This window comes from Nipponia nippon, unplaced genomic scaffold, assembly GCF_047370975.1.
Source record: "Nipponia nippon isolate SJK-2023a ecotype South Korea unplaced genomic scaffold, ASM4737097v1 scaffold_10, whole genome shotgun sequence".
NCBI classification, from domain to species: Eukaryota; Metazoa; Chordata; class Aves; order Pelecaniformes; family Threskiornithidae; genus Nipponia; species Nipponia nippon.
The window spans coordinates 18,924,106-18,949,060 of record NW_028262291.1 but is presented as its reverse complement, the minus strand read 5'-3'; the positions used below and the strand labels follow the sequence as shown (position 1 = coordinate 18,949,060).

General features: G+C 42.0%; 1 protein-coding gene across 1 annotated transcript in view; it reads left to right on the top strand.

Moving 5' to 3' along the window:
• The window catches only part of BRSK2 (BR serine/threonine kinase 2), a 326,660-nt gene that overhangs the window by 147,819 nt on the left and 153,886 nt on the right, over nucleotides 1-24,955 (top strand). Inside the window, exon 4 of the mRNA XM_087745783.1 lies at nucleotides 19,929-20,023. Coding sequence (XP_087601909.1) covers nucleotides 19,929-20,023 — 95 coding nt within the window. The remainder of the gene's footprint in view (nucleotides 1-19,928; nucleotides 20,024-24,955) is intronic.

Below are 24,955 nucleotides of genomic sequence, written 5' to 3'. Positions count from 1 at the left end.
CTTGTATGCTTTGCATCTAATATGCACAAAAGTGCAGATATAAATGTTTGATGTTCCGAGTAGTGCAGTTCGTTAAGGCATAGTCTTGTATACTAGTAATTACAGACGTTAATTATAGAGGAGAACTGGATTATGACTTTGGGTGCCCTCATTAGGAGGGGACAGTGTATAAGTGGTCCTGGGAGGCTTTGTTAATTGGAGAAAACTTGTTTCATAGCATCTTCCTTGCCTTTTTACCAGGAGGTAGTAATTTACTACTGCTTATACAAACAGCAAATGAAACACTGCTAGTGTAGGTCAGCACTGCTGCTCTGTGAGAGAAGTGAATGTGACTCAGCTTTGTTGGTTCATTTCCAGCCTTTCCCCATCTTTTGCCCTCTTCGTCCCTGCTTCACTTCTCTCCTGGATTTGGTTCGGGTAGTTTGTGTGGAGGCGTGCGCGCGCCTTTGTGTGGGTGCGCATCCTGTGATGCTGCATCAAAGACTCCCTTGTAAGACCTAATATTCACAGAGGGCTTCTTCTGAAGTATCAAGTATACCATATGGCAGCTATTGACCACTTTCTGTGTTTCTTTAGGAACCCAACCATATATGCGTGCACAGGCACCTGTGATTCTGGACAGATACATTAGGTGCAGTTATCTTGCAACTGGGAGGTCTTTGCACTTCAGGAAACTCAAATAACTCAAATATCTTTAAAAAGGAAAGTAACTGCAGGCCTTCTGGAATTCTCTAAGTTGCCTGTGCATGCAGCTAATTATTTTGAGATTGAAATGGCACCTTTGAAGCATGTCCATGAAATACATAATTAAAGTATCTTGTGTTCGATTGTACCATTGGACGGCTAATTGAAAATCACATTGTGTCTACATAATGAGACAAATAATATGTGCATTTGTGCACTGATGAAATGACTCGTCCCATAGTCTTTTCCCTTTTAATTGCTACGATGGCAACTGGCAGAAGAGGACCACGTGCTGGGCTGTCCTTGATCAGCAAATCTAACAGACACAGAGTTACTGTTAGGGAGTCCCATGAGTTCAAATAAAAGAGGCTCTGAAGGATAGGACTGCTGCTTCCAACAGTTTCTGTGCAGATATGTAAGTCGGGCAGAACATGTTGGGTTTCCTGCTGTCTAGGAAGTCAGTGGCTAGCACAGCATCTGCCTAGGCTTCATAAATGAACATAGCATACGTATTTGTGGTGAGGAATGGCTTGAATGGTTTTGGCCTGTGTTTGCCTGTAGGATCGTGCCATTCAAGACCCTCTGTGATGCCCAGTTGGCTCTGCTATAGCAGAGTCCCTGCCGAGCAGCTGGTATTTCAGCAAGTGAAAGTCAGGGGCTTGCCAAGCTCCAAATAGCATCCGGAGGTCTTGCAAGCAGTGAATTGTCCTCAGTCGGTCTCTTGGGGATCTGGTGACTCAAGAAGTATTAATGGCAGGGAGTACATCCCTCTTAGCCACATCCCTTGTGTGTTTTTTAATTCCTTCAGTATCTATCTTGCTCCCTGTGGTAGGGGAAGTGCTGTGCTATCTTTTATCATCATGCCATGAACATGTTTCTTGGCACGTAAGAACACAGGAAGGATTCCTTTGCCCTCCTCTCCACCATATGTTGTACATTTGTGGAAGACAGGCATACCCTGGTCAGTAAAATAATCGGTTTGCTTATCTTTCTTGCTGCAGTTTATAGATACAGGGAGAGACAAGATTTATTGTATTATGCTGTACAGTTATTTGCAGGAACTAAGGTTGCTAAAGAAGAAAATTAATTGAAGGGTAAACATATATGAGGAGAATTCCAGGCTGGTCTTTCCCTCTGAAATGCACTGATGGCAATAGCCATAGAAAGGAGGACTCTGGGATGTCAGTTCTTCCTCAGAAGATTCAGAGCTGGATCAGGGCTTAACTATAGTGGATCTTATGGTCTTATTTTTACAATGATGACTTGCATGGTCTCCCTCTTGTCACAGCAAGAACAGCTTTCCAGCTTACTGGGTCATTCATTTGGCCATAGGATTGCCCAGAAACAGCTAGTTATTTCAAGTTAGCATTTACACATACGTATGTTCATGTATATGTACTTTATGTGCAATAAATTAAGTCATTTTTCTCAGCCTACAGTCACATAACCAATCATAGCTTTCCTCTGTAGCTTTTGTACTTTCTGACATCTAAAAAACTGTCATAGTGCATTAGTGCTAGGAGACAAAGACAAGTAAGGAAGTCTGCTGATGCTGCTTTTTACATTTAAAATCATGCAACATATCCAGGGGTTTAGGATGCATTTTCTGAGGGGGTTCCTATGACCCGAGTTCCCTGCTGTTTACCTTTTGCAGTCACAGTCTTCTAATTACGATGCCACAGTTTTGGGAAAGGTTATAGTCGTTTCAACTGCCTTCAAACCTTGCATTGCAAAATTACATTCAGCTGCTGCTAGTGCCTGACAAAGATCTGGCTTCCAAACAAAGGCAAAAGGAAAGAATGAAGCGGCAGACCCTGCAAGAGATAGAATATTGTCTGTGTGATTAAAGCTCTTTTATTAGGCTGTGGTCTGTAATGGGAAAGAAAAAGCATGATCTCCACTGATCTGCATTTTAAACAATGTTGAGGATTAGCAGAGGGGCAGCAGATGCACCTATTGAGCTGTAAAGGAAGGGATTCAAGGCTATGTCATGCAGATGGGAGATGATTGTACTGTACCTCCCCGCATGTGCCAGTCAGTACTCCTGCTGCTCTGCAGAGCGGCACTTATCATCTCCGTCAGCCCTCCTTGTCCCAGAGCACGCGCAGCACAATAAACCTGCCTTAGCCCTGCTGCTGAGTTGAGCGGCCACTCGACCGATCTAAACAAGCAGAAACCGAGCTGTGGCAGCCATTCTGCTGCTGCTGGTAGAATCACGATATGGGCACTGTATGATCATCACATCCTTCCCTAACACAGTCTTTCAACCAGCTTAACCCTTTCCATTTGAACAGCTTGGTCTAACGATGCTGCCTATCATTTTGCTACAGACCCATCCTTTTCCTAGAGCAGAGTGAGTAAAATGATAGGTGAGAGGAGAGAGATTTTCCTTCATGTTTTCTTCTATTCTTCTGTTGTTGCTTCCAGAAATCAGCATCCTTTCTGCTATCTAAAATACAGTGTTGCAATTTCATTATTCTTGTTTTCATTAAATGGATCATAAGTTTGAAAGCTCTCTGGCCAAATTTATGCATTCACATATAACCTAGGAAGCACCCCACTTTTGCTCTCAGATTTTCTGCTGTAAGTCAGGAATAGATCTAGTGGCACAAATGGAATTATTCTCCTTTTACACTGCTGTAACGGGGGGTGGGTGTGAGGTTTATCTGGAATTTAATAAAAATGGTAGTCTACAGGCCAATTATTTCTGCTCTAGCATATAGTTTGCAGTTAAAGATACATTAATAATGGTTTTTTAGCTTTTACTTACTCCCACCAACTTAAAATGTGATTGTGGCATGTGCTTCATTTCCAGCTCTGCCACAGGGTTTCCGTGTGACCTTCAGTAAGTTACCCAATTTCTTCATGCCTAAAGTCTTTATCTGCAAACAGAGAAATAGTGTATAATTTGGTGTACAATGAGGTGTACTCTTTGACTGCCTTATCTGTTTGGATCGTAACCATCTACCCCAAGGCAGGGTCTAGCACCTATTATGTGTATGCGTGAGATTTATCATAGTAGAGTCCTAGTCTTTGGTTGAGTCTTCCAATATAAACAGCAATAATAATTCCATAGGGCTCTTGTTCACATAATTAATTCTGTGTTCTGTTATGTATTTTCTCTTTAAAAATAGTTTTCTCCATAGTCCTGAAATATGTTCATGAAGCTTGAAAATGACTGGAGAAAACAACTATTTTCTGCAGCATCCTATTCTTACTGTGTTAAATGTGTCATAAAGTTGGGCTTTCGCAATAGCAGCCTCGATATTACCTCATGCTTTGTCTGCTCATATGTGGGCAGGAGAGAGAGTGCAAATTCCTATATATATGTAAATATTAATATCTCTTTGCTTCTTGGTTAGCGTTGATTCTACCTGGTTCACCTCAGGAGCTCCATCACTTTGTAGATAGTTCTCTGTCTTAAATATTAAGCTGCTCTTAAAGCTGGAACCCACATCGAGTACTGACATACTTCCCATAGCACCCCTATTTCCCCATCTTGAAGAGCTGAGTTCCCACATTTGACAGGAGATTAGGAAATGTGAACCTCGAACCACAGAGCAAGGCTCTAGATGCCAGTAAGTTAAGTGCAGAAGTGGCGAGGATGCTGCCGAGGATGTAGGGTTTGACTGCAGTAGTATGCTCTTGTTTGCACTTCTGTTAGGTTCTGACCTGGGGCTGATCTCCTAGCTGTGAAGAGAACTATTATCTGAAAAGCAGGGTTGATGAATTTATAACATTTATATTTAAATCAAGGCAATTTAAATCATGACTTTTTATTATGGGTTAAATCAGTAAGGGCAAAGCCTTGATTTCATTTATTGATTCCATAATTATTTGTCATTTGTACATTTTAGCTTTTTTCCTAAAGGTTGATTTTCAAGTTGGTATCCAGATATGTTGATTTGCAAAAAAATTCTCTTTACACAAAATCTAGTATTTCTTTTCTGTGGTTAGGAAGACATTCTTTACCACTGCCCATTCATTGAAGTCATAATGTAGTTAATGTGCATTTACTTGCATCCTTTCTTTGAAATTTTTTGCTACGTTATAGATTGATGACTGGCATTTTCTACTCACTGTAGATGGACATATATTCTTTATAAGTAATTTGCATCAACTGCTATTTGGTTTGGAAATTGAAGTGAAATTAAATTGATAAAAAAATTAAAATAGTTATTTATTATCCAGGTATGTTCGTTCCATTTAAAGAAAACATAAATGAAAAAAGAATTTTAAAGAGTTTTGAACAGTTATGACAGTGTGTGAGGTACCTCTAGGCAGGCACTATGCAGAGCTCTCTCTGCTGACTTCCCAGTAGACCTCACTGCTTTACCTGATGTTTCTGGGCTCTGGAAAACAGACAGTGTTGCGCTGGGATCTGCAGCAAGTGGGGATCCCCACCTGGACTTAGAATGAGACCAACCAGACCTTAAAGCCAAGTCTTTGGAGGCAGAAGTGTCAGCTTCATTTACGTGTATTGTTACTCTTCTTCCTTTTAGTAATTCCAAAAAAAATGGATTGATTGGAAGTGTTTGAGGTACGGGTAAGTTTGACAGATAAACTTCACTGGGGGAGGGAAAAGGTAAGCTATTGTTATTGTCAGCAACTTAGTACTCAGTCCAGCAGTGGCTCTTTCCTGCTGTGTTGGAAGACGTAGAGAGCAATTTGTGTGGCTGGGTGTCTTGTTGAGGGCATGTAAGCTGAAAGAATGAAGGTTGGGGTGAGGAAGGAGAAGTCTTGTTTCATACATCCAGCTAATAAAAGCATCAATCTACCACAGCAGTCGCCCATTCATGGCATTGCCTGTAGTTAGAGCAGACGCATGTGAAGTCATCCTTAAGCCAGTGAGGTCTCTGCTTATAGGAGGACTCCTGTGAATGGACTGTGGCATGGCTGAAGAGAAACAAACAATTCATCCACATCTTTCTTTCTCACTCCCTTTTGTTGTACAGTTTCTGGTTTAGTTTTCTTTGGGTTGCCTTGTACTAGCTAGAAAAGTTTACCCTAAAGTTTTTCTTTTAGGATAAAACACATCAAAACCATGAAGAATTACTTAGAGTAATTTAGATAACATTCTTTAAAACTGCTGCAAAGAAGCATTGTTGTTCCATTAAACATCTTTAAAACACTCTGAAAGTGTTCTTTGCTCATTAATACCTATAAAGACTGAATGGAAGGAAACCACTGAATGAACCAAATTCAATACATTGTACTTTTGAGACCAAACTCAGGAGGAATGTCTGATACACCAGATGGTTGTGCTGCCATCCAGAGGTACTTGGACACACTGGAGAACTGGGCAGGCAGGAATGTCAGAGTTCAGCAATGGAAAATGCAGTGTCTTGCACCTGGGGAGGAGTAACCTCAGCCTGTAACCTCCAGTACATGCAGGAGACCAGCCAGGTGTAAGGCAGATCTGCAGAGAAGGACCTTGGGGTCCTGGTGGCAACAAGCTGACCATAAGCCAGCTGTGCACCCTTGTAGCGAAGGCAGCCAACAGCATCCTGGGCCGCGGGATCAACTAGATCAAGGGAAGTGATCGTTCCCCTCTGCTCAGCACTGATGAGGCCACAGCTGGAGAACTGCATCCAGTTCTGGGCTCCCCAGTACAAGAAACATAGGGACTTACTGGAGTGAATCCAGGATAGGGCCACAAAGATTAAGGGACTGAAGCATCTCTTGTAAGAGGAGAGCTGGGACTGTTCAGCCTGGTGAAAAAGCTTGAGGGTTTCTCATCAGTGTGTATAAACACCTGATGGGAGGGAATGAAGAGGGAGCTGACTCTTCTCAGTAATGCCCATGGACGGGACAAGAGGCAATGGGCACAAATTAAACCACAATTCAATCTAAACACAAGAAAACACATTTTTACTGTGAGGGTGGTCAAACAATGGAACAGGTAGCCAGAGAGGTTGTGGAGTCTCCATCTGTGGAGGTATTCAAAACCCAACTGGACATGGTCTTGGGCAGCCTGGTCTAGCTGGCCCTGCTTGAGCTGGGGCTTGGACTAGATGATCTTGAGAGATCCCTGCCAGCCTGCATGATTCTGTGACTCCATAACCAACTGCAAATTCTAGATCCTTTTTTCTTTTCTTCTCAGCAGCAGATTCTGGACTGCTAGCATAAATCAGGCAGCATGTTTAGAGAAGACTTGATTTGTTTCTTTAACCCTGTTGCTAAATAACTGGCCATCTGCTCCCCTGATTTTCTTTATGCTGTTTCCAGTGCATTGCCACCAAGTGCAGTCTGGATGTTGCTGCTCTAGTATTCGCTCACCTGGTTGCCTCTGTGCTTTCAGAAGGCACCTTCTTTTCCCAGTACAGCATTAGGTACAGTACACAGCAACATTCACATACAGTTGCAGAGGTAGATTTTGAGTAGAGTACACTGCAGAGAAGAGAGACAAAGGTTTTCAAAAGAACCTTTATTTTAGGCTGCTTCACGTAGTTGTTAGTGGGATTTACAGTTGATGCTGTGGGCAGAGGGATTCTCCGTCATATTTGACAACTTGTAATCACACAAGGCCACAGATTTGCCTTAATTCTCTTTAATCTGACCGGGGGGAGCACCTTTGCTCTTTCTCAGTTCTGGTTTTCTCAACTGCAACTATGAATATAAGCCTCTGTTTAGACAAACCTTATCTGAGAATTAAGCTTCTCTTTCTGTGTTTCTCTGTCTGTCTCCTGGAGCTTGCTGGGGCTTCTATCCCAGTGAAAGGGAAGGGAGGAGATCTAGTGTTAAGGACTTTTAAAGTCTTATGTCTGCAAGTAAAAATGGTCCCTCAGGAAACTTAGGGCAGGGCCTTCTGCAGCTGAAATCTGTGGAGCTGAATCTGCTACACACTCTACTGTTGGTAGGTTCACAGTACACATGTCCTTTCAGGCACTCCTGTTTCTAATGTCTGTAGCCAGTCTGCTTGCTCAGGAGGCCTCATTGACCTGGGCTGAATCTCAGAAAGCAGATCCTGTGCTTGTGGCAGTGCCGTTGCACTATTTTGTGACATTACACAGGTCACTCCAGCTCACAGAGTTTCCCATACTGGTTTTGTTTGTCCAACTGACTGAACCACGCTCGTTGGTTTGTAGATTCCGTTACCAGAATTGGACTTTCCATCTCTGAAGACCGAGGCTTTTCTATATTTGTCCTTTGCTAGAGTTCCTGATTCTCTTTTAAAAGTCTTTTTCCATTCTTGCTGAGAGTTTTCTAAATTATTCCCCTAATAAGATTTGGACTGCAACCTCTGACCTTCAGTGTCTTAAAAATAGAGGGTCACAGACAAATAATGTTTCTGTGGGATACCTGTCCTGCCAAGTAAATGCTGTTCAGCTGCTGATGATTCTTACGTTCAGGGAGAGACTCTTACATACCCCACCCTATGCAATTTGGCCATAGCCTTAATGTGCAAGTGGCCTGACCCCGCAGTACGAGTAAAGAATATCATAGTAGTTTCTAGTCACTTAGGAGCTCATAATACAAAGCCAAAGAGCATAAGCGTGTGTAATGTTCATAAGGACAAAATAGTATTTTCTTGTGCTCTTTACAGACAGTATCCCTTAAGGCCAGTGGCTTTGCAGAAAGTGATACGTGATTTGTCTAATGCCATTATTGCTGGGTAGTACTGTATTATCTTAGCACGTTTATCCCCTGTGTATGTCAGGACACTGAACGGGCACAGCAATCTCAATTATTTCTGAGCTGCCTCCTCATCTGAGCGTGAGTGGCTCTGAGTCAACACTGAGCTCCTCTGTGGCTGTTGTTTGTAGACTGCGCTGTGTTGTGTCACCTCCTTGGAGAGGCTGGGAAGGCTGTGGCTCTTCTCGGTCAGTGGGAATTGGGAATAATTCCAGGGAAGCCAATGGGATCACACTAGCATAGGTGCAGGGAAAACCAGGTCCTCACGTGGGAGTGTCGTTCTTGGGGGATGGTATTTTTAACTTTCACTCAGACTTTGTAGCTTGTAGAAAGAAGATGCTTATTAGTCTTTTGCTAATTTCTATGTACTTGTTCAGGCTTAAAACTTGTCCTCCTTCTTAGGGTGATTTTTTTTGATTGAACCTTCCTGAGTCTTCTGACACCTCATGCTAACTGTGTGGGGCCAAGAAATACAATTATTAATAGAATAGAAAGCAATCAGAGGAAAAACCCTGGGGATGAGATTCTCTGTTGACATCTAGAAAACTCATCCACTGTTTACCCTTCTTTATTGTGGCTCTGGCCTTGAACTAGTGTTTGTAGGGAGCCTAGTTTAAAGATTTTCTGCTGATACTAAGAAATTACCAGTCTGAGTGAAGGCAGAACCCTTTCCTGTGTGGAGGAGTGGTGCAGTAAAAGGTGCTGTAGATTCAAGAATAACAATGCCTGCAGATTTGTTTTGCCTTAGTGACAGTTAACACATACAAGGAGTTGTATACTTTGGTAACTGTTGAGAACAGCTGGTTCTGGCATAGCTGTAAGGTCTTCTACAGCCAGATCTTTCAGTACTTCCATCTCATTCTCTACAGCAACATCCATTAGAGGAAGCAAGGTTTGGATAGCTGTAAGCTGCTGCTGAAGAAACCGGTCCGCAAATTCCCAAAACAGATGAGCCTTTGCATTGACTTCAGTGGGCGTTAGATCAGATCCATGGAGTTGTTCATTATCCTCCCCAGTGAATTCTTCCAGAAGAGAAAAATGTGGGATCTTCCAGCAACCCAGGCAGGGGTTGTTGAGCAGAAAACCTGGAACAGAAGCATGACACAAAGATGTGTTTTCACAGCACAGTTTTCAGGCCGCTGTCCTTTTATAATCAGTGGTTCCTGCCTGAGTTTGGAATTTAACTCTATTTCAGGACACACTTAGCCTCAGCCACTCTGGTATGAATTTCCAAGTGATGAAGCTGGGTATCAGAAGGTGGGTTGCGGTGTGCATGCTTGTTTTTATCCAACCACCTTTCTTTTGAAAAGAAATTAAATTCACTTTCTTTTTTGTGGAGGCACAGCTGGCCATGCTCTCTAGGTATTATATTGTTTCTCATAAACCTTACCTTAAATTAATGAGGTGCTTGGGCCTTTTTTATAACCGTGTATTGAATATGACCCCCTGCTTTGCTCTCTGTAAGGAACACAGTGAACCAGCTGTAGTGAAGTTTGTACTACATGAGCAGGCAGCTCCTCTTCTTCCTGGTGTAGAAGTCGATAAATACTTTCAGCTCCATGCTGTGACCTGAGCCATTATTCTCACATTAAAGGAAACACTTTTGAAAATTGTTGGGGTTTTTTTATATCCCTGTTTCTGTTCATTAAAATAATAATAGTCTAATTTTTCTGACCTTTAATTCTTTTGCTGTGACTTTGCTTTTTTTTAAGCCAGAAATCAGTTTTCAAATGGACTTTCTTCCCATTGTCATAAGCCAGAGGCTGGGGGTTTCTCATATTCAGTGTAATTAAGAAAATGTGGTATTTCCTACACCTTTTACAGAGGAACATATTGCAAAATGGGAAAAGCAATCTGTTACAATTGTGTCATGAGATCTCTGCCCTCGTAGTTTTATGATGCACACAATCCACTATGGAGGACAGGAAGCACTTAAAACATTTGCTCAAATTGAGACTACACAGGCCCACATGTAGGGCTGTAGGAGCCATGTGAAAATACCAGAATCTTATTATTTGTTTCCATTTCTTTCCATTTCATCCTATGGAGCTGTGTTCTGCAGGCCCATAAGTCTGCTGTTACAAGTCCCCAAACCTTTCCCTGACCTCTTGCCCCTCCAGTAGCCTCAGGGCCACCCCCTCTCTATCTTCCTCCCCTGTTCCCTTGTCAAGCCGATAGCCAGGGCAGTACAACTGGGCTCTGCTCAGGAGTTCACTCTCATGCTGACTGACCAGCAAGGCATTTTCTCTTAGCCAGACTGAATGACTGAAGGCTAACCTGTATCCTTACCTTCCCCGTACTGGGGCGACTTACCGGGTCTCTCCATAGCCAGCTGCTGAATTTTGTTGAACTTGTTACCGAGGGCTCACTGTTGAATTTAGTTGGTGTTGGCCAGTGGGATCCCAAGTTGTTGGAGATGGAGAGTGCATGGACAGCTAGACATGCAAGCTGTCTGTATTAACCTTGTTTCACTAGGAAGCCACGTTATGTTTTTTTTAAATAAAAAATCCAGATATGCTTCTGAACAGGAATTTAAGAAGTCTGAAACTATAGGAAGAGGAACTGCATTAGCAATTTGGAGAGGTTTGAACTTAGGCATTAACTCAACAGGATTTAAATTCCAAAGCCCGCTGCTTTCTTGGGAGATCTCAGTATCATTTTGAAAAGGGCTAGGGCCATACCATGGGAGCCAAATACCGAACAGGGAAGATGAGGTGTCCCCTGTCTTTCAAAGATAATGAAGTCCTTTCAAGCTTTGTTGGATGCTGTTGACTGAGTACGGGAGAAACAACAAATCCAAGAGGGAAATAGAAGGACAACTCACGTGTTAGATATTCTGTTTGGTAGATGCTGGTTGACCAACACAGGTCTGGACTAGCGACAGCATCTGTTGTCTTCTACACAGGGGAAAGGAGAGAGTAAGCTATATGGAAGGAAACTATGCAAGTGATAGGTGAACCGCAGGACAAAGGGGTAAAACTGTGGAAAGTGTTACTGCAGGAGACTGTACAGGAGACATAAGAAGCTGGAGACAATGTGGGTAGAGGTATGGGAGGAAATTGTAGGTGTTATGAGATGGGAGGAAAGTAGGATGTCCATAGATGTGGTGAGGACCTGTTGGGATGGATGGGACTGGAGATCTCATTAGGGAACATGAGGAGGATCCAGGGTTTTGTGGTAGACAATGAAATGAAATTTAGGGTGTGGACCTGCAAGTGATCACCCCCTATTAGTTCTACTGTGTACAGGACAATTTGTCTTTGGAATAAAATCTGTAGCTGTAGACCAATGTATGCAGTGGCTATCCAATGCATTTCTCCCCTGGCTATGTATGGGCCACATCCCACTGCTATCAACAAGCCCTTCTGGAATTCATGGGAATTGGGATGTGCTGCATATGCTTGCTGTTTGGTGCATTGTTCGTAGCATGGGTGCAAGCATGGTTAATCCAAATCCGTTCTTGAGCCTGAAGTGCAGCATATCGGCAGTCAGTGAAAATCCTGTTAGGAATCTGTCAGTGGGTGATTAAGAGATGTCAGAGGGCAGAGTAAGCTGTATCAGCACTGAGCTGGATAGATGAAGTGTTCTGTGGTGAGCCTAATCTTGTGAAGAGCATGACCTTTGTCTTCTGTATAAAGGTTTTCCATGGTAACCCCCCTTTTTAATTAAGTTCTTAGTATACATATAACCTAGCTGAAACAGTCTTGGCTGATGAGAAGTTCAAAAGGGTGTGAGGACTTCCTGACGGAGGGAGGGTGGAAAGGTGTGGTGAAGAAGGGGAGTTGTAAGATGTGAGTATAGAAAATGGGATTAACATCAGCTAAAAGCACATGTGAAGAGCAGTATATCTGCTGTTTCCCATCCTCCCTCCTCACCTCTTCTTTCTCTGCTGTGCAGTGTTCCCTCCTTGTTAGTGCATCAGCCCTTCTCAATAGATCACTGGACCAAGCGGGGACGTTGTAGCTCATTACCCAGATGTTACCTAATTACAGCAACATGTTTTCTAAAAGAATCTTAGGCAGGATAGACAGAGCTCTGCTGGGTTCCTGCTATACCTGAAAATGGCCATCCTTGGTCATCTCCTGACAAAGGATTAATGAAGTCTGAAGGGGGACATGGATCTCATAATTCCTCAGAAAGAGTTTTTCAAGGAGATGTACAGCTTTTGGAAAGTGGAAAGAAAAGCTTTTGACTAGGACAGTTGTGGGCAAAAGCAGAGTTTTCCCAATACCCATCCAGACATGTAAAAAAGGGAAATTTTTTTCTCGTGCATCAATGGAAAGATCTGTTATATTTTAATTTATGTTTTTAATTTGAAAACAATGAAACCACTCTTCTCTTTCCCCGTCTGCAGGGGGTGGGGTTGCTGTCCAAATGCTTTCAGGCGTACACGTTGGAAGCTGAAGTCTGCGCTTCTCCTGTGGCAGCAAAGCTTAGTCTCCCAAGTGTTTTTATATGGGAACAAAGACTTGAACTGAAATAGGAGCTCAGCCCACTAGACATCACAAGCGGCTGATAGATCCCAGAGGACTTCAAGAGTTTGTTAGAGTTTGGCTGATGAAATAATGGCATTTCACAAAAGCAGCATCCAGTGTGCCCATCAAGGTTTGTGTCCTGGTTCCCTGGGGGTGCCTCTTTAGACACGTGAGTGTGTATGGTAAGATGGGAAAGAAAGCATGTCAAAAGGACTCAACAGTCACGTTCTTTGCTATATTCAGGGGGCACAAAGGGTTTCTGAGAAGTATTGATTTATGAAATACTGTAAGAAAGAGACCAAGATAAAAATCGATAGAGGTGATGTTGGTTCTGTGTGTTTTGATCCTGCTGAGCTTGGGGGATGATCCTACCATAATCTCCGAGGCATACAGTGTAAAACCTGCTCCTGGTGAGCTGCTGTGTGTATATATACGTGCCTGTGTCTCTTGTTCTGTAATATCAGGCATGTGGATCCAGTCACATCTGAGCTGATGCATTGTTGTCACCAATCTCTGAGCTTAGGAGTGTGTGTCCCTTTAGCTGGCCGAGCCAGCATACATTTGACAGTGCTCGTAGCTCAGGAGAATAAATCTAGGCTATAGCAATTTAGTGTGCAGCTTCCCTGTGCTCTGAGCTGAGGCACATGAATCCTGGCACTGATGAACATCTCCTTCCATGCTCCTGCTGAGCATTTGAACTCTGGCTTTAGTCCTATTGTAATTACAGTTTATTCAATTTAGAAACAGTTATTGCATGAGCCCTCAGAACACCCTTTTAGCACCAGAATCTCTCTGTAGAAAAGCCCATGGTCAAATTATTTCATTACCAACGTGGGTAGCTTCATCCTAATCCTTTTAGATTTCTAGATAACCCTATACCTCCTTTCTCCATATGCAATTATAAATTGATACTGTATAATTTGCCTGTCACTTGATATAAGGCTCTGTTTATTTTAAAGGCAATAATTAGAGATAACAATTGCTATAGAAAAATAAACATCTGTTCAATGAGAAGACTGAGTAATTAAGAGCAATTATTGGTTTCCATAAGTAGGATGCTCGGTAACAAAGTTCTTTCCAGTGCAGCTAAGAGGAGCATAAGATGCATATTGTAGGAGACCAGAAACCTATGCACTAGAAGAACTGGGAAATTAAATGGAAGCTATTGATAAGAAGTTATCTAGACCTTTCTTTCCAGATTGTATTTAAGATGCCATTTTCCTGGTTGTAATATGTAAAACTTGCATAGGATTTAGATCCCTTTCCAACATTCTTTGCAAGGATTAATCAGTTAATCCTTCTACAGCCCTTGCAAGGTAAGTAAATGTTATTATCCTTATTTTACGGCTATAGAAATCGTGTTGCTGTGGGCCAAATTTTAATCCATTTTCCACTGTTGTAGATCTAAAGCAACTTCACTGCAGTCAGCAGAGTTAGACACTGTAACTGAACTGATTTAACCCTAATTGAAACTACAGTGTTTGTGAAGGTAACTGTTGAGAATAAAGAGCAAGAATATTACATTTTAAGCATTGTCCTACGCTCCACTTGATTTGTATTAATGCTTTTGTTTGCTTTAAGGGATGATTTTCTAAACTGACATCCTTGAAGGTTTGCAGATCTTGCAAATACTAGTGCATGTAGTTTTCAGGAATGAGCATCCATGAATAGTTTTAAGATTTACAACAGCAACCTCCAATTTATGGGGATAAATTACATTACTTTTATATAAAGATTGTATATACGAAGTTCATATACAGCAACGGTGTACACACAGTAAGCTTTTTAAAAAGCAGTGTACTTGGGTTTGTTCAGCTTAAGATCTTTGTTCCTCCTTGAATCCAGATAGTTTGTTACCAGTGCTAGTCTGAGGCCTGAAGTAAACCACAAATGTTTGTGTCCTGCAGTGCCTAGATTAACATTTGCAGAGTATTCATTGACTTGAATTAATTGGCAATTAGCTAACTCAAGTTAAAAGAGGAGTGATATTTTTCTCTAGACATTCTTTTAATTGTTCATCCAGCCAAAATAGGTACTACTGGCCAGACCAGGGCTTTCTGCTTAGTTTTTTTAAGGAGTTTTTTGACAATGATGTGCTCTGAAGTGAAATGAAGAGCAAGCAACGTGAGACGTGCAGATGATCTTCTAAAATCAGTGGCTAGTTTCCCTACTACAGAAATTTAGCAATACTTACAGATAGGGCATTGGGTTGGTTTTATTTCAAAAGAAAATGAAAGACCTTCATTTACCATTGGAAAAATCATGTATTAGATGTAGCAAATGTATCTAATTTTTCATTGCACTTCTTGAAGTAGTTATCGGCTTTACAGTTAAAAATCAGGATAATAAGCTACTTGTGTTTAACATTTCTGAGAGACTGTGGGAACATTATTCATTAACAGTGAGTATACCATAAGTGCTGTATTTAAACAACAATGTTGTTTCATTATTTATTAGTGTCTCTCTCTCAAAATGATATTTTGTTTCAGTTCGGTGTCTTTGGCAGACTCCAAGTTTGGATAGGATTGCAAAACAGTTCTCTCTTGTTTCCAGAATGTTTCTTTCTCTAATGAAGAGTTGTAATAACGGCATCATTAGTAAGGTGTTACTACCCACAGTTGTGTTCCCTCATGCTGCTATTTCAGCAACTGTAAAGTGGATATGAAATAACACCAGCTTCCAAACTCTTAGTGTTTTATTCAGTCTGTGTTAGAGAAAATTACTACACAAAATCCAAGGCAAAAGTAAATCAGCCTTTTCTGAAATCCTGTCCTTGGCTGAAAGGTCATAGAGGTGATTGCCAGTGACGATATAGGCCACAGAGATGACTTTCTGTAATCAGGGATTCACAGTGAATATATTGTCTCAGCTGGAGGGAAGTTTTTGTTTCTCCATCCCCACAGTACATTCTTCTTGGGTAAAATAAAGGATTCCTCTCTGTACTCCTTCAGGATGGGCTGTCCACCTGTCCAGCTGATCTAAATCTGTCCCTTGCTCATCACATAAGTTCTTGTCCTTTTCAAAAAAGATCTGTGTATCTTTAAACATCCGCAAAGTGGGAGTTTACCAGCAGCAAAATGCACAGGCATAGTTGTAAGCAGGTCAGTGCAGCATTAGGCTGTGTCAGCCTGTATGCTTCCTTTTGCTCTTCTGCCTTGAATGGCATCTTTCCCTTGTGTCATCTGGGGTTCCTCATGCTCGTTGGTTTTCAATTCATGGCTTTTAATTATAAATGAAAAGACAATGTTAGCTTACACATCGCCTTGCTTTTCAGCGTGCTCATGTTTTCTTCTTTACTCCCCAACCTGGAATTACAGGGCTGGTTCTGGTGCAGTTCAGTGGCTAAGATCAAAAACAGCCCAATGTTTGCAGCTCATAGGATGTAACAGCCTATTTGAAAGCTCCAGCATGTCAGTGCCTGAGAGCCCCCAGGAACCACCCATGGATGAAAATCTGAAGTGTGCCCGAAGGAGCGAGTGTGTGTGACAGCTATGTGGGTGGTTGGGGGAAACTTCAGGTGCTTGATTCCCACAGCATCTTAGATTTTCTGCCAGGGCAGACCAGAATTAACTTTAACCATCATGAAGATTACTTGCCTGCATTTGAGGGGTTAATTACTCATGAAGCTGACAAGTTCAAACTCTATTTGTTGCCTGGCAGACCTGCTTTAAGCCAAGCCAGTGCAAAATATCCTCTTAGCAGCAGCCTTGTTTGTTTTCCTTTGGGGACTACACAGGTATCTGTGCTGGCCTGAATGTATAGACAAGCTTTACAGTTAAGTACCTAACTTATTGACACATTTGTATTGGAGGCTTGCTATGGATTCGAGGTGTTCATTAACAGCTGCGTATACAGGAGAGGAAAAACTGGAAGATCCACAGCCTCTTCCACAACCCTGTAGACATACCTTGGACGCTTGTTTCTAAGTGGGCATTTCTGCCGCTTCCATTTCAATAATAGCTCAGCAGCTTACTCACATAGTTGCTTCTCATTCTCTCTAAGGGTCTGTCATTACGCAGATATATAATACATCTTGAATATGTTCTCTGTGTCAGTAAAAGGGCTTCCTAAGCATCAGAAGCCCACAGGTGTTCAAATCCCCATGTAAGTTCATCTCTGAGTAGTTATACACTAGACTGGAATTCCAGGGCAGAAACAGAAGTCCTGAGTACAAGCCCGTCCTGCCCAAGCTCAATTAGGAATTCCTTGTAGTAGCAGGAGGGCCTTAGCCTATAGATGGACTTACCAAGAGGGGTTTTTTTTGGTTAGGCTGGCATGCAAATGTCAAAAGGAAGTGGCTAGGGGAGGGGGGAGGAGGCAAGGCAGAACGACATGTTTTATTTTTGTCCTAAAATTACATTCAGTGAATTTAGTACAGTGAAAAGTGCTGTCTTGGGCTGTTCAGAGGGTTGTCTTAAAGTTCTGTTTCCATAAACAGACAGCAGTGACAGTGCATTTTTTTTTTTCCTTGATTTTTAAAATGCGAATCAGGAGAAGAGGAAAATGCATTAAATCTCACGTGTGTTTTCTCATTCTGTCCTCTGGTACTGTGGTGTAAATCAAGAATGACTTCCCGAGGTCAACAAAATTAATTCAATATAAAATAAGTATGATTCAGTATCAGTGTGATTTTTGCAAGGTGTGCAGTGTCTTCTAACAGTTGATTAACATTTTATCAGAGTAAACAGAATCGTTTAATTTTAATTTTTGGGTTTCTGTGGTAGGTTAGTAGCGAGGACAGAGGACACTGTGAAGATTGCCTGTACAGCATGGTGGCGTCCCAGAAGTTCATGGTTAAAACCGTTCTATGACTCAATGACAGGGTGCTTCAGGGAGGACAAAGGAAAAATAGTTTACAGATCAGCCAAGTTCAGTGGGACAGATGTCTTAATTTGGGAGCAACAACATTTGACATCAAAACATGAAGTGTGAGATGCCAGAAGCATTTATATTTTCTTCAGGGTGAAGGACCAGTTAGAGAGAGCAGTTTTTTGTCACCTTTATTGACCTCTTAAAATAATTGGTCTGCAGCATGTTACAGTACAGCACTGTGCCACACATCCTGGGAGTCTAGATACAAAGGTCTGAGCTAGAAGTTCTGCCGAGATTTGAAAGTGTAACTAAGAGTGACGTAAAGAGTGATGTGGTTGTGCTCTAAGAGCGATGTAGAGCTGTGATTTGTGCTGGAAGCAGGAAGGAAGCAATCGGCACAGACTGAAACTGTGCACACTTGCAACAAAGTGGTGCCAAGTAGCCACTATCCAAACACAGAACAAAGCCAAAGAGAAGAAGCATAAGTAAGGCTGCAGCTGCTACGAAGGGTGAACATAGAGCCAGTAGCGATATGGGTAATATTATAAATTGATTGCATATACAAAATTCAGACATAAGAGTGAGGATTGGCCGGACATCACAGCGTCTTCCCCCTCCCCCCCCATCTTCTCGGCTGCTTCAGGCAGAGGACAGGCTATTGCTATACACAGTTTCAAATGGATTTGTCAGTGCACAGCATACTTAATTTTTGTGACTTGTTTATGTCATGCCTGAAAGTAAGGATGTCAGCATTTAACCAGATGAGACTGAGAAATTATGTGACTAGAAATATCCAGAACACTTGAGCAGACCATAAAAGAGATATGACTGGAAGCGAGTCAGGAGTTTATTTCTCAGCATAATAACCAGTGATTAATGATTCCAAATTTATGATTAACTGTGTAGCAAAAAGATGGACAAGTATCTGCAGGAGATCGCTGGAGTCCCTGATGAAACTCCAGTTCACTTCACTGGGGACAGTTTGCAGTAAGGCGATAGTCATATATTCATCCCTCGATAAGAAGTGTGAAGTCCTGCGTTCATTGTTTCGCTGGATTGCAGATCTGTTGTGTTCAATTTGCAGATAAAGCAATGTGTTTGGCTTTGTGGTTTGCATCAGGGGAGGGGGTTGGGATCTTAATTGCAACCCAACCTAGGAGCTGCAAGCTGAGCTAGACTTTTTCTTACTGTGCGATGTCATTGCTCATAAATACTCTGCAAAGCCCAGCAGCTCTCAGTGACACCGGCGAGGTGCCATTCCTTCTACTTCTACTGAATTAAACTAAATGGCAATTTGGCATATTGTGTATGGAGTGGGATGGGATCCAGCCTATCAGGTGTTGTGCTGCATGTGCACATTCGACAAGAGTAAAAGCTGAAGCAAACAAGATCTCACTTGAATAGACCTACCAAGTACAGTTTTCCCAGGTACAAGTTTTCTTAATGGTGATAATGTTGAGAGCTCAGGGGACCATCTTAAACTCACTTGTGGGAAACATCTCAATGTACTTTCATGCAAGTCATCAGATTTAGGTCAAAATTTTGCAGAAGAAAAAGCTTCATGTATGTTACTTACCTCTTTCTTTTAATTCTTGGAGTTATGTTCCATATTTGGGTGATAGCTCAGACATCCTGATCCTGTCAGGGATATCCATATCCTTTTGCCAATACAATCATTTAACAGCACTCTAAGTTATTTGAGGACAAGGATACAGTAAATAATGACAAATAAGAATAACTTAGAATTGTATCAGCATATGTTGATGTTCCTCCATGCCACAATGGCATTCATCACAGTGTTAACTTTATACAGCAGGGTAAATTAAAACAGTAAGGGGAAGCATAATTAAGTACCTTTTTATTATGATCATGAAAGCTTTGGAAGGAGTTAGAAAAATGTAGAGGCCATGTCTACACTGCAGACATTTGACCATCTAGTTTTGTTTATTTCTGAGCTTTTATTGATGTCAGGTGTCAGCAAAAGCCCTTAGCCTAGTGTGGTTAAATTGGCAGAAGTTTACTTCTTACTGGTAGAATGCACTTTGAATGGTGAGAGCTGGAATACAGCGCTTCAACAAAAATACAGCTTTAATGGCAGAAACTGCAGCAGCATTAAGGATGTTGGCATCTTCACTGCCAAACGGTCACAATGTGGGCTGCAGGGTCTTCGTTACTCACAAGACCTTATCTGGCTGGAGAAGGGACTAGTGGAGATTTGCATGAAAGTTGCCAACTGCTGGGTGGCATACTAATAGCAAAAATCTCAACGGTGACTATCTCTAACCAATTCTTCCTTTCTATTTTGCTCTGTTTCTCCTGCAGGGCTTGTGAAGTTGGGGGTTCACTGTGTCACATGTCAGAAGGTCGCAATAAAAATTGTCAACAGAGAGAAGCTCAGCGAGTCGGTGCTAATGAAGGTAATTTTCTAATGGGAGATTTTTTTAAAAATTAAGTTCTTGGCTCTGTGTCTTCCATTCCATGCAAAATTAATATCTTTAATTATGTATAACAAACATCCCTGTCATCCCTAGGATTATGCGGAGCATAATAACAATAATTTAGTTATGGGGGAGGCCAGGGCAGCTGAAATTAAATGGGAGTATGCCTGTGCTTTGTGAACAAAATAAACAATCAGCTGCAGAATTGTTGCTTTTCTGCTGGGGCAGATGTGTGTCGGGCATCTGACTTCCACTGTCGCAGCAGTGCATAATAGTTGCCGTACATTGCAGACTGAGGTGTAGAAATGTCAGTAGGAAGAGATTTAAGACAGGTTGGCGAATCTGTTGTTTGAATACTCCTACTGCTTGTTCTGCTGTATGGGTTTGTTACGATCTGATGCGCCAAGGTCCGTGACTGTTTAAAGGTGTTGTAATTCTGTTAACAATCCACAGAGCTGTGCCACTGGAAACCATCAAAGTTTCTGTCACGTTGGTCCTAATGACTGTAGTGTTCAGAAGAGCTTAATTCATTTTTTACCTAGCCTTGTGATATCAGTCTCCTTACATGAGTATCATTGATTGATCTTGGAAACCTAAAAATAAAATAAATATATGCATAAAAGTTTATTCACGTGATTTCGTGACTAGAAAGGCTAAATTCAGCTTGATGGGTGGGAACACAACTACACTGCAATCAACAGAATTCCATCAAGCTGTCACTGGCAAATGACACTAACAGGTCTGCATGCAGCATAGAGCACTTTATTGAGGTAACTTCCCTATAAGCACATGGAGCATATAGCTTTATGCTGCTGTTTTTTATATGTACTTCTGTGTCAGCTGTTTTCCAGCACAAGTAAGTATAGCAACCTTACTATGAGCAGAAAGAAAATGGAGATTAAAGGAATATGCAGTCAGTGAATGTCATGCATACAATGTAAGTTTTTTTCAGAAAAGAATTCTTAAAGTTTATATTCAATTGTAATGTGTTCAGACTTACCCTTCTGGAATTTCATTGAAGTATTCCCTCTCCTACAGTACTGTGGATTCAGACAGTCTTCTTATATAGACCAAAAGTTAGAAAGTGAAATAGGTAAGAAAACTGCAACTTTAACGAGAGATTCAGTGGATGAATGGAACACAACAAAAGCAAACAAAATGTGTAAATGGTAAAATCTGAAGGAGACTCTAAACACTTTGAATATTTTCCAGAGTAACATTGTAGGAATATTTTTAAAAAACATGAGTACTTTGTTTGCTGAGAGACACTGTCTACTATCTGTATAAAACATTTTATTTACCTCATTGATTTTCAGAGTAGGAGGCAAATCACTTAGCATAGCAAAGTGATCTCTCTGCTTTAGTTGTGTTGCATTACCTTGGTTGTAGTATGAAATCTGAGTAGTGAAACGGTGTGTTAGGCCCTTGTTTACACAGCCGCATGCTGAAGCGTGCCATGTTTTCTGTAAGATTGTACAGCATCCTTCTCAGGAGGAAACCACGCATTGTATTGTGATTCTCATTTTCAGACCATTCTTGGTGAGATTTTCTCTTTCAAGGATTCTGTTCTCTGTGCTCAGGAGGTTGGCACAGCAGATGGGATTGAAGTGGTTTGCCCAGTTCTTGCATAAAGTAACCAGATGTCTTTTCAGGAATGCCCTGTGTCTGATGGTCACAGGCGGGGCCTGAGACTTCTAAGTGAATTTGGAATTGACTATACTGGTAGCCAGCTTAATCCAGCCTGGCTGAAGGGGAAAAATGCTTGCAGCTTCCGGCAATCCCAGTGTGACCATTGCCAAGCATCCAGCTGACAGCTTGCTGCGTGGAGTCAGCAGCCACAGGGAAATAGCCAGCAGTGAAGCCAAGTCACGGTGGTGTGGTGGCATTCCTACTTTGCTAATCTTCCCACTAGCTTATCAGTTCCAGTGACTCTCTTTGCCAGTGGGCCATGCAGAACAGTCCCTGGAGCCAAATGATTCAAGACCACAGCTACTCTCCCAAGCCAGGCCCAGATTGATGGATTTTGCTTTAATCCATCCTTGGACAGAAAAACTGGATCTGACAAATACGCACACCTGCCGCGTGAAGCCGTAACACTACAGTGCTGTGGCCATTTATCCTAGAGCATAAGGAAGAAGTCTGCTCGTGGTCCTTTCAACATCTAAAATGACAGGCACAAGCATACACAGCAGGCTGCTTTCTCTGCCATCATTATTCTGTTTTGACTTGCTGCTTATAGCCTTCATTTCTCCAGTGTTTTTGCAGCGTTTTATTCTGTATGTTCAGGGAACTGTCCCTTCTTTCTGCAGCTGCTCTTCATCTGAGCTGTGCAGAATTGAGAGGCATTTGGTAAAGTGCTTTCTAATCATAACGTCGTAGTATCGATATTTCTGGAGAGAAGAATTTGGAATTGAAGCAGCTGGTCTCAATTAGCAGAACTGCTGCTATGGAGATGATACACGGGCAGGCACAACGCAGCGCAAGCTGCAGTAAATGTATCATCCAAGTGCTTGCTGCCCTGTCGAAGCACAGGGCTGCTCAATGCACATGCAAGCCTTTTGCTTTGTCATGCCCTTACTTGCTAAACACAGGCTGGGGAGCCGTGTTCCTTTTGCAGCTCCAGCTTGGGCCTGTTTGGGAGCCTGGTTTTGGGGCAAAGCTACAAATGTAATTTCACAGATGAGATCAGAAGGGCTGGTTCTGTTCTCATTCCTGCTTTCACACAACTGGTAAAAGCTGCAGCTGGATTTCTTCAGCCACACTGTGGTAACCCCCACTGGTGTGGAGACCTCCCTTCCACAGTACCTCTAGCTTGCTCTAGCACAAATCAGCAGAAAGATTCAGAAAGGAGTGCCTTATGGGGAGCGTCTTGAGATTGAAGTAAGGTTCATTAATTTTCCTGAATTACTTCTGAATCTCTGAGAGGGAAATTAGGCCCAGAATACAAGAGCTGAATGTGTCTGTAAAGCAGTAAGCTTTCCTGAACAGGCAGGTTCACTATTGATGGTTGCATTTTCAGTACCAGCACAAGCGTTTGGAGTTCATAACTTCAGAATATAAAGGTTAAAGCAAATCTTTCCTCTGACGTGGCAAAAGCTTGTTTGGAAACGTTGAGGTGTCTCATGAGACATACTCAGAAGAGTCCTTTCCTCTTTACCACCTCACCAGTTCTCTTCCACTCCCTCCTTCCAAAGAATAAACAACAGCAAAAAAGCTACTCTTCTGGTGATCCATCAGACGAAATACTCTTTGGATAGATGGTGGTAGTAGAAGCAATGGGAGCATAAAGGGTGAAGAGCGAGAAGGGGACAGCTGGCCTTAGACTAATTACTTGAACACGCAGGCATCCTGAGAAAGCCACAGATGTCCCAGGCTTGATGACTGGAGCCCAGAGCTCCATATGTGTGTATGTGCTTTGTGTGTATGTGCCTTTTGTTTCGTCTGACCGAGTCCTCTAGTGCTGGCCTTGAAGCAAGGCAGATATTTCCAGGGTGGAGGATGGGAAGAGACACAGTCCCTTCCACGTTTCTCTTGTGGAGCTCAATTGAAATATGGGTGGTGGGTTTCGGGGAAGTTGGTTGGTTGTTTTGGTGTCTTGTTGTGCTAATGAGCTCTGCTTCTGAAAAATTCGGCAAAGGTGTAGCGTGTGTTCTTAAGCAGGGAGGATCAGGCAATGATCACTGTCGGAGATCACTGATTGCCTGAAATAATTGAGTGGAGGGATAGGTAGCAGGATCGAGTGTCAGCCTCTTGGAACTGCCAGGATAACTTATGAAAGCATACTTGTAAGTAGCCACTGCTTTGCATGGTCTTTTCGTCACCTCTTGCTTCTTCCTGAGCATCTATTTCAATAGCTACTTATTTCTTTACTACCTTGTCCTACTTTGAGTCTTTCCTTCCTTCTCCATTTTCTTTCAGTTGTTATTTTGCCTCTTTTTAACCCCTTTCATTCTTCTTCTCTCTCCCATTCTGTGATTTCTTCCTTTTTTCTCTGTCTTTTTCCCTTTTGCTATAGAAAGTCATGTAGTAACTGTCATTGTTTTGTTGCAAAAACTGCTGAAATGCAGCATGTCTGGTTGAGGTGCCTGTTCTTCAAGGAAAAAGTTTAGAAACTGGGCACAATTCAGAAGTATCTGAGAGAGTAAAAGTAAACAATCAGAGCTCACGTTTTATGAGACTCAAGGGACTCAATCTACCTAGTTTATTAAAGAGAAGGTTAAGACATAACTTAATCATCGTCTGTAAATACTGATAAGGAGGATAGGCATTTGATAACAGAGGATATTACAGTCTTGGGGGCAAAAAGCTTATTGGAAACTAATAGTTGTAAGCTGTACGTAGGCAGATTAAATGTAGAAATACTAGGCCTGTTTGACCACTGGGTGAAGTTAACTAATTGGAACAAGCCACCCAAACCTCTGGTGAGTTCTTCCCCTGGAAGACTATTAAACTTCATCTTAAACTGCTGTGTGGTTTTCTAAACCTAGATCCTAGTTCAGCTTCAGCTGCTGGAGTCGCAGCAGGAAGTCACTGAAGATGGCTTCCTGATCCGTGCTATGCATTAGCTCTGACTGGATTAACGCAACAACCTCTCTGGCCTTAAAATCCATAGAGCTGTGAATTTCTAATCACACACTTGAAATCTATAAAAAGTCACTTATCTCTGTCTGGAGCATAAAGAGAGGTGCTTGTGCAAGGTATCTGCAGAAGCAGAAATTTAGGCTCCCCGAAGTGAAGGTGAAGAAGGGAATACTTGAAGAGCAGCATCGGAATACCTCATTTTCAGCCTTTTCAAACAAAAGACTGTGATATTGGCTGACCTAGCTGTACTCAGCTGCTGACCAGAGGCCTGGTCTACAGAAATCATTACCAGAATACCAGAACAGCGTCAGGGAGAAGCTAAATCTGAGA